General features: G+C 41.7%; 1 protein-coding gene across 1 annotated transcript; it reads right to left on the reverse strand.

Moving 5' to 3' along the window:
- Positions 1-2,076: 2,076 nt before the first annotated feature.
- On the reverse strand, positions 2,077-15,411 carry ITM2A (integral membrane protein 2A). Its single transcript, XM_054040755.1, has 6 exons — positions 15,256-15,411; positions 11,785-11,916; positions 11,303-11,491; positions 9,574-9,684; positions 7,712-7,862; positions 2,077-4,433 (listed from the first exon to the last, which is right to left on the reverse strand). Exons 1-6 carry the CDS (start codon positions 15,337-15,339, stop codon positions 4,345-4,347), a joined length of 756 nt encoding a protein of 251 aa, XP_053896730.1. The 5' UTR covers positions 15,340-15,411; the 3' UTR covers positions 2,077-4,344.
- Between the last annotated feature and the right edge of the window lie 498 nt (positions 15,412-15,909).

The raw sequence follows: 15,909 nt of genomic DNA on the forward strand, positions 1-15,909 counted from the left end.
TAATGGATTCAGTGCTAGCATTGTACAACAGCTGTGGGTTTCAGTGTTGCTTAAAGCCAAGTTGGAAAAATGTGGGTTATTGGAAATGTACTTAGAAATGTAGAGTAGTAGATTGATCAAGATCTTGGCAAAACAGCAGAGAGCAAGATGAGACTTAAATGCTGCATAACCACTTGACTCGTATTAAACATTCTAAGTCCTTCCACACAAGCATGTCAAAACAAATTAAACAATCCAGCCTCTGAGATATTAGCCCCCCACCTCCTTACTCATGAGGAAAAAAATCCAGGGAGAGATGGAGTGACTTCCCTTAACAAGTCTGGGCTAGGGACAAATAGAATCCCCTTCTTTTGACTCTATCCTACAAAGTCAGACTTCTTCCCCACTTCAGCAAAGTACAAGCTTGAAGGATGAGCATGACCTCTCTCTCTATTCAAAGCACTTTGAAGCATGTGCTTAAAAAACTTAGCATGCTTCCTTCTGTGCTTTACTGAATATTAGAGCCTGCAGAAGAGAGCTGTGAGTCTGTAGCATAGCCTCTACTTACAGAGACAGTGATACATACACCTCAGCTCTGGGAGTGTCAATTTGGGCAAAGTCACAATACCCCTTTTCACCACCCCCTGTGATAGGACCATTATCACTAGCTCCATGGAACCTGATGGGTAAGTCTGCACAACTCATAGCCTGTCCCTGCAGAAAGTTATCCCCCCTCCTCCCCAGTATCTGTTTATCCCATTGCTTAAGCAGCAGTTAAATTCTGCTGATATATGGCTGCAACATGCATTTAAAAAAAAAAAAGCGCGTTCTGGAACCACCAATTGCTTCCCAGCTCTTCCGACAGAACACCCATTTACCTAGAATCATTTCCTGAATCACAGTTGTCTGCAGAATGGTAACCATTTTGTTTTCCAAACAAAGTGAAATGTAAGTGTTATAGATGTGTGCTACATTAACCTGTGTTGGTAATTTTTTTTCTAAAGAAGTCAACACCAGGATTGAGTGACAGGGACAGTAACTGCTTACAAAGCCACTATAAAGTGGCTCTTACCTATTTCCGTATAGCAGAGTGTCATACGTTGTGACACATGTAACCTCATGTATAGTTTTGGGTTTTCTTAAACATGTGGTAAAAATTCAGGGATGTCATGCTGATCCTCATGCTCAAGTGCTAGCAAAATTTTCTATTTACAAGATAAAAATGAAATTCTGCAATAACGGTTAAGTGAGCTTTTTATTTTAGACACTTAGGTGTGTGTGCGTACGCACCTCAATTCAAAGTGAAGCCACAAAGTCTACATGATTATCATCAGTACTCATTTACAGTGATGTTAATTTCAATAATATCTGCATTGTCTGGTTGGGGAGCGTGGAAGTTAATTACTGAATATTACTTTGTATGTCTCAATGTACCCACCAAAAATAAACAAAAAACAAAAAAAACAGGAGTACTTGTGGCACCTTAGAGACTAACAAATTTATTAGAGCATAAGCTTTCGTGGGCTACAGCCCACTTCCTCAGATGCATCCCACGAAAGCTTATGCTCTAATAAACTTGTTAGTCTAAGGTGCCACAAGTACTCCTGTTCTTTTTGCGGATACAGGCTAACACGGCTGCTCCTCTGAAAAAAATCAAAGTTATCTTTATTAATCCTGCTCTCAAAGAGCCTCGTGAAAGGATTTTTATGGTTTTAGTTGCACTGGAGCTGTCAACTACAGCTCACAGTCCAAAAAGTTTTCTTCGCTACCGAATTGCGGGACACTCACAAAAAACACAACGTGAAGCCCTCTTCCCCTGCATCCTCCAAAAACAAAACAAAAACTAGCACCTTTAAGGGAAAAAGCAATTGGTAAAGAGCTGGAAACTTCCACACAGAGTTTAGGTACCCACTAGTACATTAGAGGAACAACAATGATCAGGCAGATAAAGGAGCGTTTCCTTCATAAGGCTGCATCCATATTTACCATTTTTTTAGAAATATGCTACGACAGTACACTAAATCCACACACACCCTCCCCATTCGTTATGGCATACCCAGCCACCATTTTAAGTGTCAATTAAGACCAACACCATAGTTCTAGAGAAACATTTATTATAAGGTTGCAGGAATAATGCCAATATAAAGTCCCTTATTAAAACAGACTCAAGTTTTGAATCTGCAGCACTCTAACAACTCTTTACCAACTTTATACTGCAGTTCTCCACAAGGAACAATACTCTGGCTGCAGTAATAATGCTACTTGCTCATAAAAAGTTCTGATCTAAAAAGTTTGTTGTACAGGCCAAAGTTGTTAAATTTACAGCTACAGTCACATCCACAAGTGGGCCATATCAAGAGAGGTTTAATGAAACAAGCAGTTACAAGATAAACCAATTTATAACCAAAATACTGACACAAACTTTAGAGATTAAACAGCAACTAAATCTATGACAACTAAATACCACAAAAATGAAACAAAGTATAAAGAATTTAAATGTAAACTTAGGGAAGGTTCCAAATATACATACAAGTTCAATACAGTAATTGCACAAAATGAAAAAAGCAGTGTTAGAGGTTTATAATCACTGAGGTTAGATTTTACATGCTTCACACCTGGAAGTTAAAACAAAACCTTTAACGATAAATGTTGAAAGGTTGTTTTTTTGTTTTTGTTTTTCAAACCAGAAAACTGAGTGCAGAGCAATTCTACAGAACTACACTAAATGTGCAAACCACAAATTATTAATGCATTAAATTTAATCATTCTGTGAAAAAAACCAAAAGGTGTATAAGAATTGATTCCGGCTACTCTTGAGGGCATTCTGGGCCAAAAAATTAAAAACAAAACAGAACTGCGCACATCTTAAAATTCTGCAAATTTAGTCAAATAAATGTGGAGGCTCCAGAATGGCATTGGGGAGCACAGGGCACTGGCTGCACAGAGGTGGGCGATCACTGTGCAGTTTCCCCCTCCTGGGGCACACACTCAGTGATGAGGCTGCAACCAACCCTGACACAGCGCAAGGACTGGGCCTGCTCGAGAAACACCCCAGAGCCCTGCCCCTCCATGCACCAGGTGCGGGCGGGCAGGCTCAGCAAGGCAGCATCCAAGCGTGGATGGAATCCAGCTGCGGGTTCAGAGGGTTCTGTGTGGGGCAATCTAAGTGCAGGCAGCTCAGTGGGGGAGCCAAGTGCGGGGGGGGGGGGAGGGGAGAGAGAGAGAGAAGATCTGGAGGCACAGGGACTTGTTGGGGGGTTCTGGGTGCAACAGTAATGGGACTCTGCAGGGTGCTCAAGGTGAAGGTGGTTGGGGATCAGCAGAGGGGGTCCTAGTGTGGGGAGATAGAGCTCAGTGGGTGGGTGGGTGTGTGTGGGGGGGTCCAGATGTTGGGGGGAGAGGGCTTAGTGGGGTTGCAAGCCAGGTGCAGCTGGTTGGGGCTTGGTAGGGTGGGTGATCCAGGTGGCCCAGGTGCAGCGGGAATGCGGCTCGTCGGAGGGGAGAGAGAATCTGGGTGTGAGGGGCCCTGAATGCACAGGGATGTATGGATGGGGAAGCAACTCCCTGTACAGTGATCGCTGCAGCTGAGGAATGATGGGTGCAGGAAGTGTGTGTGTGTGTGTGTGTGTGTGTGTGTGTGAGTGTGAGTGTGTGTGAGAGAGAGAGAGGGGGGGGGGGGGGGGAGAGGAGAGTTTGTATAGCTTCCTACAGCCAGGGGAGAAATCTGGGAGTGGGTCTGACCCAGCCCCAGATGCCGTGCAAGGGAAGAGGAAGTCCAATCCTCCCCAGCCCAGCCAGGACTAGCAGCTGAGCCTGGCGCAGGGTAGGAGCCATCAGCTGTGTCTTCCCCAGTCCTGCCTCACAGCGATTTACCTCTCTGCCGGCTGTCCTGAATTTACTGCTGAGAAGGGTCGCATGGCCACTTTTGTGGCTTCCCTTTGTTTCCCCGTCAAAAAGTCATTTTTCTGCGGGGAAACACAAATCTGCAGGGACATAAATTCTATGCATGCACAGTGGTATAGAATTCCCCCAGGAGTAATTCTGACCAAGGAATCAATTAACATTTTTTTTCCCTGCCTTTCCCAGAAAAATTCTAAGTCAGACACATTCAATGGATAAGTTGATAACACATTTCTTCTAAAGGTCTCAAATTTCAGTTTTACATAAGACAACTAAAAATATTCTGTTATACCAAGGATCAAAGAAAGCTGAAATGGTGATTTTGTGTTTTGTAATACAAGCAATACACAGGAGATGCATAATAAGGCTTTTGATTATCACTGCACATTTTAATTTAGAAGTCAAACTGTAAAGCTCAGACTTTTTAATGAAGATGTGAAATAGTCACTTTCCATCCAGTGTCTTTCACTGTTGACAGATCTTTGTTTCAACCACAAAAGAATTTTCAAAGTGTCTGATTGTATGACAGTTCTCAGCTGAGCGCTTCTGGAGACCTGGGTGGAAGAAAGAAGTAAATTAGCAAGCTACAAGATTGTGTTCTTTACAGATAGCTAGAAGTACTTCTTAGGAGACAGCAGTTTATGACTAGCTTGGTCTGGCAATATACAATTACGTACTCAATAGTAGTGCAAGGTCATTCAGTTAGTTGTCACTATGGTTGTACACAAGCTTGTTTCTATTGATTAAATATAAAAAGCCCACTATTCTCAGAGCTGTGTTGACATTATACTAGGGCTAAACAAACAGGTGTTAAATACCTCTTATGAATAAATGTATATTTCCTTCTGTTTCTAGTACCCTTTTAGCCCTTCAAACTGTAAGCTGCTGTCTCTAAACTAATTAAGGTCATGCCATAAGCCCCTCTACTAAACCATAGCCCTTCATAACTCTTGCAAGCTCCTGAGGAAAATTCTCCCCTTGGTTCCTCTTTCCCCTCCAGGGTTCAGAAAACTGAAGTGGCTGCAGAGAGGGTGTTGCGGAACGCAATCCTTTTTTGTTCAGCCAGATACACTTACACCAAAACATTGCAGAGATTACTCCTCTGGGGCCCAATCCTGGTCCCAGAGAAAAAAATAGTAAAACTTCCACTCACTGATAGGAATATGATCGTGCCCTTGATTGCCACTCTGTTAACAATGGATAAAATACATTGAAAACTTGACAGAACACTATCAGTACACGTCAGCAGCAGACCCCTACCATAGCAAAATTGATTCTCCCACATGGTTTTAATGAAAAAAGATTAGACAGAAGGACAAGAGAAACACGGCAATACTGTAATCAAAGCAATAGTTGATCAAATTCAGTCTCCCTAGTGGAGTGCTCTCAGTGATGTCAGATACCTCATGAAAGCTAAGAAGCTGACTATTAGGAACAGTTTTGTTTGGATAGTTTAACAGAACACGAGTTTCCAAATGAAAGTCTCCTCCAGAGAACTAGCTGCTAACAGTCTGCTTATACTTTTATGATAAACTGACAAGAAAGTTGGCCTTCGCTTTGAATTTTAGCTTATTTTAAAATAGCTTTTATAGAAAGTTTATAAAAAGTCAGTGGGAAGTTTGTAACTGGGTATAAAACTACTCTGTATATGGAGTCTCAGTTAAAAATTTACTAGAACAACAAAAACAAGCCACACACTACTGTCCTTCCTCCTCTGTTCCCCAAGCCCAAAGAACTTCCTGGGAAAACAACATGGTTTGAAGTGTCAACAAATGAGTGGCAAAAAAATCCAGGACATGAACTCCAAGAGTCGAGGACCTCTAACTAAAGGCACTGTGTCTTCAATCCCCAATCTCAGGCCTGGAAATCATTTGGGAAGTAACAGTTGAATGGAAGGTCTACTAAGTACATGATTCTTGTCTCTTCTCATTATTTCCTCTTCTCTTCCCCCAAAAGAAGTGTTTGCAAAATGAGAATATACCATTTGATTTTCATCAGTTTTAGTGTCCCTGGTTATATAGAGTATGGAAGCATTTACTGCATATCAATAACAAGACATTATCTTTTAGACTAGGATTTTCTATGGAGAGTTTTAGACCCAAGCAATTCTCTAAAACAGTACAATTACAAAACCCTAAAAAAAAAAATTGTAAAGGCAAACCAGCTTAATTACAGCAACATACTGTACCGCAGTAAAGTGGTTTTACTTATTTCCTGGAAAAGATTTACATGCAAGCAACTCATGTAAATGGCAGATTTGAACTCCTGAAGTCAATGCTAATGCATTAGCATGGCATGTCAGCAACACTAATGGAGGATTAATACGCTAGAGCAAAAGAAAACTGATTATCTCGTATTTAGGCAAGTGCAGTCCACGATGCAAAGTCTTCAGTGCATCAACCACTCACTGGGACAGAGCATCCATCTGAACTAAAAAAGTGTGTGCCTACCAAGGGCATTAAAATTAACATCCTCCCCTGCACGTTTGTAAGCTTCTCAGGGGGACTGAGAGATTCCCATTTCTGCATATAAAGCTTTCCTACTGCTGTCAGCAGAACAGAAGCAGAAAACAAAACAACTGATCCTTCAAAGTTTTATTCTGCCAATAGCAACAATATCAAAGGAACACACAAAATCCCGGTGGATTTGGAGCAGGAAGAAGACAAAGATAAATGTTGAGACAAGGTGGAGTTGTACCAGTTACCTAACAGCAGCACATATTAGTAGGTTCCCTTGCTCCCTGGCCAGCCCAGGGATTGGTCCTACTCTGAGCAGGGGGTTGGACTAGATGACCTCCTGAGGTCCCTTCCAACCCTGATATTCTATGCTTCTATGAGAAGCACCTGCAAATTTAAGATACAAAGAGCGGCACCAACAGGCCCTGAACAGACAGGAGGATCACTTTAATATGGAGCAGGGAAAAAGAATCTCACACAGAGGAAGGGAAAATTGGACAAGTTCATTGTTTGGCAAACAACTTCCTCTAACCAACCCCCTACATATTAGGATGCAAAGGTTTAATTTCTAAAAGGGACCGACATAACTATACTGTGAACTACATAAAGTAATTCTAGTATTAAAAAACCCCTCGAGTGCTTTAAAGAGCTGTGATGACCAGAAAGCTCTCAGTATCATTAGGGCTTTGGCGGCATATTTGTGTATTCAGACCCACTTCAAACACTTAGATACCAAATTCATTCCTGAATAGATGGCAGTGCTCTAGTTTGGTTGCAATTGAATCTTGCATCAAAATGTTCAGGATTGAAAGCATGAAAGTCAATTGGTATCACGTGCAGATCTAAGCATCTTTATTTCAGATTTCCTTTTAAGATTCCCTCGAAGTATTCATTACTTGTGACAACAAGCATCTAAAATAGTTACATTCTGACAAATTGTACAATCTAACAAAAGAGAAATCCCCTATTATCTGAAGGCCAATTATCCAAACATTAGACTGTTAAATTTGGATGTCCCTCCCACCCCTGCAAACAAGACTGATACACAAGCTAGTTTCTCAAATTCCAAATACTCTATCACCTCAGGACCTCCGACTAGAACAAAAGAGTGAAAGTGAACTCATGTTCAGGTTGGTGTTTTGGGCATATCAATGAGGGTTTTGTAACCTGTAATAGACCATGTCTCGTTGGAGGAGAAAATCTTCAGACTCAAAAACTCTAAAGGGGAACAAAACTATATTAAAATAAAAATGTAGGTAAACGTAGCAATAGCCTGTTTAGTGGGGCATTAACACCTACCTGTTTCTGGAGTGAAGTTTTTACGTTTCCCCTCTCTATTGAGGTAGTATATTTCCTATACTGTAGGAAACACTCACCTGCTCTCTGATCTCTGCGCTGCAGTCTGAAGGTCTCTTTTCCTACACAAAGCTGGTAAATGAAGATGCCCAAATCAGACACATTATCTATCTCTTCTGTTACCACCATTTCTTCACGAACTAGATAAGTCTGAGGCAAGTAAGAACCAGTCTAAAAAAAAAAAAGGGAGTTAAATTCCTTCATTAATGTTCTGTTAAGAAATGTACTAATCTTCTGGATGGTCACATAACAAAGAATAAATAATTTTGACCACCACTGGATTTGAGTGTTAATTCTGTTCATTGGATTGTTAAACAAAAACAGGATTCATTTTTAACATTACCTACCCATCATTGAGGGTCACATTCAAATTGTTAATTTCTTTATGTGCTTGGGTTGTGAGAGTGCGTCTAGCTTCTAACTATAACTTTCCTAATATTAGTACCCCAACTAGCTTGAATTAAGTCTGACAGTCTAAGCAAATTGTTCAACCTCCCACCATTATTCAAAAGTGGTATTTCTGTATTTTCCTTATTTGAGGCAAATACCATGAATACACAAAAGAGTGCAGCTACTGCTTCCAAATATATTAATGACATGACAGATATAACTTCTCTGTAGACGCAGCAGCTTCACATGCCCACTACAGCATATGGTATCATAAGGAAAAGTACACCTCTACCCAGATATAACGCAACCCGATAGAACACAAATTCGGATACAGCGCGGTAAAGCAGTGCTCCGGCGGATCAAAGCAAGTTCAATATAACGCGGTAAGATTTTTTGGCTCCCGAGGACAGCGTTATATTGGGGTAGAGGTGTAGTAATGTTCATGACCAGAAGAGCAGTGCGCAACATGCTAAAACATGATCCTCTTCCTTCAGTCCAGCTATTAGACACTATCATGCCTGCTCCTTTTCAAAACGCACATATACTACATAGGAAAGGATTATAAAGTCTGCTTCCATGGAGATATGGACACTTCCTAGCAAAAGTTATTACTGTTTCCAACACAAGTAACTAAACCTAGAAACCAGCAGCCTTTAAAGTTTGTCTCTCTGGTCCGAGGCGATAACTACAGTCTATTGATTTCAATGCTTTGTCATGACATTTTTTTTTTAGTTGGCAGAGAGCCTGAATAATATTAGAAGTTTTAAATAGTTTCAAAAGGCCATCTGATTTTCTTGGTTTTGGGGGGAAAAAAACCCAGAATTTAAGATCAAGTCAAGTAATTTAATAGCGGTTTCCTGTTTGGGTTAAAATGTTTATTTAAAAAAAATAAAGTTTAGGTTATTTGAAAGTTTAATGTCTTCATGAAGGTGAAAAATTATTATATTGCTATATTTAACAAGCTGATGTGTGGCTCAAATTGCAGAAGTCTACACTGGCTTTGAAAAAATATCTACATAAAAACACAGCCAGGGAAAGTTCACCCCGTTTTAAAATCTCATTTGGAGGCAGAAATCAGGTTTTTCTTACTTTAACTCTAAAAAAGCAGAGTCCCTTGAAAGCACCAATTTGTTTCAGAATTTAACAGTTACCACGCAACTGGTTTTGAGTTTGTATCATGAAATAAACTCACAACTGCACTTCAGTGAATGATTTGAGGTCAACAATTGGAAGAGCAAGTGAATTCAGTTCTTTTGTGAAAGTTTCTATTTAACCAACACAAACCATTCCAGTAACTTCCAATTTCAGACCTGTTTTCCAAATTCTGCTGCACGTTTCTCCATAGTGGCCAGAGCTGATGTTACTTGCAAGTTCTTAGCTTTCTTAAAGCTAGATATTTAGTATCTGAGAGCAGTTACCCTGAAAACTCAAGTTCTTTATCCATTCACTCCTTTAGCTATACTATTCGAAGTAGTGAAGAAGTTGTACATACCGCCAGTTTTGCGAACAGGTCCATCAGATTCCTTGGTGGCATAACAATGGATGTGTTCAGAGGGATCACATAGCAATTACCCAGTTGTAAGTCAAGATAAGCAGTCAGAAGCTATTATGGAAAGAAGTTTAACAGCTGTTCTCAATAAATCAAGTGCTATCTTAATTTATGATGATTACAACTGACTTAGATTCTGTGAAACACAAAACTCATTAAGTATCTAGCAGGCCAAGATCAGTGCATATTAAAAACATCAAAACAGAATTAGTATTTTTTGACCAAGCAGTGATGGAACTAAAAATAAGTTTATTGTTGGTAATTTCAAAAAATGAAAAAGGATACAGCTCTACCTTGCATAAGAGAACCTCCTAACTCAAAGTGAAAGAGACCACGGGAGTATAAGCCTTAATACTTGAAGAGTCTTCCTACTAGGAAGGAGCATCTTATGACAGTTAATATCAGGGAGAGGACTTGGTATATTGAAGATGTTTTCTTGTAATTATAGGAGCCTAATTAAAATATGGCTCTAGTCAGAAATAGTACATCCATGTTCTGGCTTAGTTTTCTGGAAACGTACCCTTATTTGTCACTTTCCAGTTACATTATAATGCCTTTAGCTATAAGATACAGAACCCTCATGGGGCAGTGTAGTTATTAATATAAATAGCCAGACTAGAGTATTTGTATGAACTATAATTTAGCATAACACTTGGCAGAACCTCACTAAAGTTACCATAAGCTGCCTAGTCTCTTCAACTGATGGCAAGATACTGACCCCCCCCCCCCCAATCTATCTTTAACAACTGTAGATGCCAACGCTAAGTACTCAAAGCAATTTCCATTTATAGAAGTGATACATTTATACATAAACAATAGTGAGAGTTTCAGTACTGGTTAGAAGAGAAAAAATATGTATTAAGTCTTTAGAAAGTAGTAATTCCTTAGGCATTTCAGCATGATTTTTTTTGCTCTCATTAAAAGGTTCAACAACAGTCCAGGTAGACTTCACTACACAGAAACCCCAGTTGTAGCCTTTTTCAGTCTCTCCCTTGACATATGACCATGAAAGACTCCCTCAAATCCAGAGAGAAGTGGCAAACTGTCTCATATTATCAGAAAGCCCATTCTTGGAAAAAGTGTTTGGCTTGAAAGCACTGTATTGGCCTGCTAAACCTAGTAGGTCATGAAAATCTTTAAAACACCCACATCATGCTGATGATCCTTCTCCTTACCTCCCCAACATGATTTTAGCAGCCAAAAGCTGCTAACTTCATGGGATTAAAGAGGGGGAGAGATTTTACTCTCCTGTCCCAATTCAGATTCAAAACTCTCCTTTCCCCAGTTCAAATTGCACAATTCATTCCCAGGAGTTACAAAATCTATCATGGGCAACATTGTCAAATCACACAGCAACTGACAGATCCATTTAACAGAATGAACCTGTTTCATTTACTTTATGGTTGAAAAGACGTCCAGTTTTAAGAGAGAGCAGTGTAGCTAGAGCTTACATCTAGACTAGTAAACTTTGTTAACACCAAGGGACAGATTATCAACAGACATTTCATTACTAGAAGTGTGAGATGCAGAATTGTTGGTGCCACACTGAAAGGATATAGTCTCAAAAACAAAGTCACATAAAGCTGACATTTAAAGCTATCATCCAGAGGACACATCAGTAGTAAAAGCCATCCATTTTCTAAAAGCATTAAAATGCCCGTTTTAAACTCACCCTGTCAAAATCATGAACAATAGCTGCTGGGTCACTATCCGAGAACTTCGGAACTGGAACATCAATGATTGCTATGTTATCATCTTCCCGAATATCAGCTTCTTCTGCAATGGGCAGGAAGTACGGTTCTAGAGCACGATCCTGATTTTCATTTTCAAAGTAACACATTTCCCCACGGTACACCTTATGCTAAAAATAAAAAGTCAGCTCTGTTATTTTTTGGTGTTGATTTTATTTTTAAATTTTAATCTAACACTAAATCAGAAATTTAGTGTAGTTCTTTTCTACCCAAGCTTCAAGTGTCAAGGCCTGTCACTCATTTCAGTTATTAAGCCTGAATTTTTATCAATACCGTGACAGAAATCCTGTAATAAACATACTGTTTACAATTAGTTAATATTTTGATTTTTGGGTTGTCAAAATATGAAAGTTAACAAAACCAAACATTTATTCTGAACAAAACAAATAAATATTCACATTACCTTAGGCATGAAGTACTTGTAGATGCAGGCTCCACCAACCACAACCCCTGCTAAGATGAATGCAAGACCCAAAAGGGTCAATAAACATCTTCCAGATGAATTTTCATTTCCATGTGTTGCAATTTCTGGATCCTTTATAGAAAAAGGAATGAGAGATTTGACACAATTTAGTTGCCTGGAATTTACAGTCATCGTTATTCTGCTACCTGTTTAAGTGCTCAAGTTTGACTTGTGATCCACATGGGGTGTCACTATGGGCATGGCTACACTTGCAGAGATGTCTCTTGGGAAAAAGAAGATGTATCTGAGAAAGGTTTAAGACCAACCTTTTAAAAAACACGTGCAATGAAAGTGTTTAGTGTAAAAATATAGCTAATAGCAGAAATTTCAAAAATCCTTTGGAATTCCAGAATTGGGCAAAAATGGCATGTCCTCTGAAGTTACACTATTCCACTTCAGAATATTCAAAATAAATAATTGCTCACAGTAGACTCAAAGTATTTGGGGGGTGGGGGGGGAGGAAACAAAAAAAATTTCTACTAACCTTAAGAGTAGCCATTTTCTAACTTAATTTGAAAAATATGCAAAATTTCATTGTTATGTCTTACAGCAGATTTAATGAGCTTGAGGCCACCTCTCAACTGTCTATTTATCAGGTGTATAACTAGCTACCCTTCTTCAAATATCTTAACTGAAGAAACTCCAGCAAGTTTCAAAAAACTTTTAAAGCAGCAGACAAGATCATTTTTATTTCATCAAAGCTTTTTTAAAGCTTGTTTTTTGTTTAATACAATGACCTCCTTAGTAAGTTATTCCTGACAGGAGAGAGTGCATCAAAGCAAAGCCCACCAGATGCTATGTAAATATCTCAGTGTCATCCTATTACCCCCAGTCCCACGCCAGTTTTTGTGGTTTTACAATAACCTTTTCCAATTCTTTAAGTGATCTTCTCCCTCTGTTGCTGTGTAAAAGGCCCATACAACCAGGAGGTGGGCTCTATACACAGTGTTGCCAAACGCACAACAAACGGGGAAAATATTTTTATTCAGAGAAGTAACAGTAGATGTTACTTCTAAGAAATGGAAGCAAACGTCTCAGTGTTATCTTAAACTGTGTGTCCCTTAGCTATGTTTGCCAACTGCACACACCCCCAACAGCATATGCTGAGCAAATGGAGCATCAAAACATCAAAAAAACATCTATAGGTTGGATTTCCCATGACAGGTTAGTGCAGGAAGAGATTACTATTGACTTAGATTCCAAGTTCTTTGGGATACGGACCATCTATTGTTTTTGCCTAGTGCTTAGCACAGTGGGACCCTAATTCATGATTAGGACCCCTAGGCACTACTGGAATACAAATAATTAAGCACATGAAAAGGGCCTTTTGTAAGAATATTACTGAATTCCTTTTTTAAAAGGGATATCCATGTTTTGCTGAGCGCAAACTTGAAAATTCACATACGGAAGAAACTAGCTCTTACGTAATCAGTTTTAACACAATTCTGTCCATGTCAGATGCTGGTTTATTGGACATTCTGCTTGCATACTACTGATGTAACAAGTATTGCTTCAGCAAAATGGCCACTAGCAGTAGGTTGAAAGAGATCATTTTAAAATTATTACATTTTATATGTAGTGAGAATTTGTTTCACCATACAGACATTTAGATAGTGGCACAAAATAAAATATCTTTTAAAGAAAGCTTAAATTTATTGAGGTCAGTTTAATTTTGTACCTGCCTATCTTGATCATGATACTGTACTGATACTATTCATATATACCATTAAATAGTTCCCCATCCTTTCACATGATTACTTAACTCACATGTTAATACTACTGAATACTGTGGTTCTAATTGTTAAGGTACCCTAAGCAATCTAGATGGGTGCTTATTTCAATTTATAATTCTACAAAAACAAAAACCAATTATGTTGGTTTGTGCTGACTATACACAAGTCATGAGACATTTGCTGTTTGCTTATTTATCTTAGAAAGAGATTCTGTGTGTGAACTCTGACATCTGAGTTAAAATGTTTCTGTACAAGTATTTTCTGGTGTTCTCTTAAAATGTGTTGTTTCAGCAAACATTTGTGCCAGCAAACTTGTTTGCTTTCTACTATTATAGCAAATGCAAAAAGGAAATGAACATAAATAAAAGTGAATTCTGTTTGGCTAAGTGGATTTGCATGGTATTCACGCACCTCTAAGACCATCTGCTACATTACATAATTGGAGTGAGAAGTTTGTCTGTAGATGTATGTAGTTTAGTTTGATAGAATATTTTGAAAGGCAGAATACAGTCAACACGAAGTAGGTCAGATCACAAGCTATAACCCCTATACAGTTTACAACAATTCCATCTTTCCTAATAATTGGCAACAATGCTTGCATAATAGCAGTGGCAGCTGCATATTCAGGCAGAACCAATTTTGAGTGACAAAAAGGCTTTGACCAGCAACATGATTTAAGTAAAATATACAAAACTGCTTGAGCTAGTTGGCTTAGTCCTCCCAGAATACTTTCTTTGCTAACTTCACTGTGAATGCTTATGCAAGAGTGCCACGTTTAAAACAGAGATTAGAGTTTGAAAACAACACTCCAGTCAGCTCGTTAATTACAGTGTAATCATTCCCCAGCAGGAAAACACACTGTTTACTGGGAGCGTGGAGAGGTTTTAAAGCTAACTTCGGGGCTGGCAGAGGACGGAACAGGACGTACTTCTAGATGTTGAGGATTCATGGCTCAAGAAGGGTGGCACAGAGCATAAAGCAGGACATGGGCGATTGCGTTTCCATAGAAGTCACCCCCCGCCCCCGTTAGCTCCCCAGCCCGGAGCTGCGGCGCTCGCTGCGCAGCGGGGCTTTCATTGGTTAAGCGGAGCTCGCCGCACACTGGCTAGCTCGGGTCCCTGCGGGGGGCCCAGCAATCTGTGACGCCATCCGAACAGAAAGTGGGTTAAAGGAAGGGAAATGGCTGTGGGGAGGCCCTGCACTCCCCGGCCGGCCTCCATTAGAGACAGGAACAATAACACTGCCCCACCCGACACACACAAAATGGATCCCTCCCTTCCTCCTTTTCGCTCCCCGTCCGCTTCCCCGAGCGGGCGCAAGAGCGGCCCGGGCAGGACAAGGGCACCGCGGCGGCAGCTCACCGGGCAAGCCACTGAGCCCCGGCCCCGCTGTGGGCCTGGGGGGAAGGTGACCAGGCACCTCCCCCGTGTAGGGACTGGAAGAGGCCCCTCTTCCCCCTAGCGCGGCAGGGGCGATGACCCCCTCACCCGGCAGGGGGAGTCGAGAGGGAGCCCCCGCCCTAGGGGGCGCCCTCAACCTCCGCCATTTTAGCCCCTAGCTGGGGGCGCTATATCCGCCCCCAGCCAGCAGACGTTATGAGAAGATGGCGGCGGCCCGGTACCCCTCGTCGCTCCCCGGCCGCGGAGGAGGCTCGCTCCCCGCAGAGCCCGTCCCGCACCTTGTCAGCCACCAGTGCCTCGGCTGCATCCTTCTTGGGCTCGTCCTTCTGGGCGAAGGGAGAACTGAAGGCGATCTTCACCATGGTGCTGCCTGCTCCGAGCTGCGCAGCGTCCGATCGCAAATCACCCTGCCCCTGCCGAGCTGCTGACTAGAGCCCGCCCCGGCCAGGGGGAGGAGCCAGCGCGTGCGCGCGCGCGCCCCGTCGCTATACTCCGTGCGCGCGCGCGGGCGGCCCGGCGCGTCCAGTGAGTCAAACCGCGAGCTCGTAGCACTGAGGCGAGCCGAGCAGGGGGCGCCCCCTGCAGGCCGGGCGCGTCACAATACTGCCGCCTGCCGTGCCGGGCCGGGCCGTACCCTGAGGCTACCTTGGGAGGCCGAGCGGGACTAACCGCGGCTGCCTCCTGGGCTCCAGACTCCACAGTCCAGTTAAAACAGCGCCAACCCCCCGCGTCTTGCCCGGGCTGCTGACACCGGCGGGGCTACCCCAGCGCGGGCTGCCAGACACCCACCTGTTTGGCTCAGTTATGCGGCGGGGTTCTGCTTGTTTGCACGTCTCAGGCTGGACAGGCCCAGGACACTGTCAGCTGCTGCTCTCAACCAGGGCCTAAGCGCTGCCCTGCCACCTTCCTCTTTGGGGAAGGGGATCCCCCTT

Source organism: Malaclemys terrapin, chromosome 9 (assembly GCF_027887155.1).
Source record: "Malaclemys terrapin pileata isolate rMalTer1 chromosome 9, rMalTer1.hap1, whole genome shotgun sequence".
Lineage (NCBI taxonomy): Eukaryota > Metazoa > Chordata > Testudines > Emydidae > Malaclemys > Malaclemys terrapin.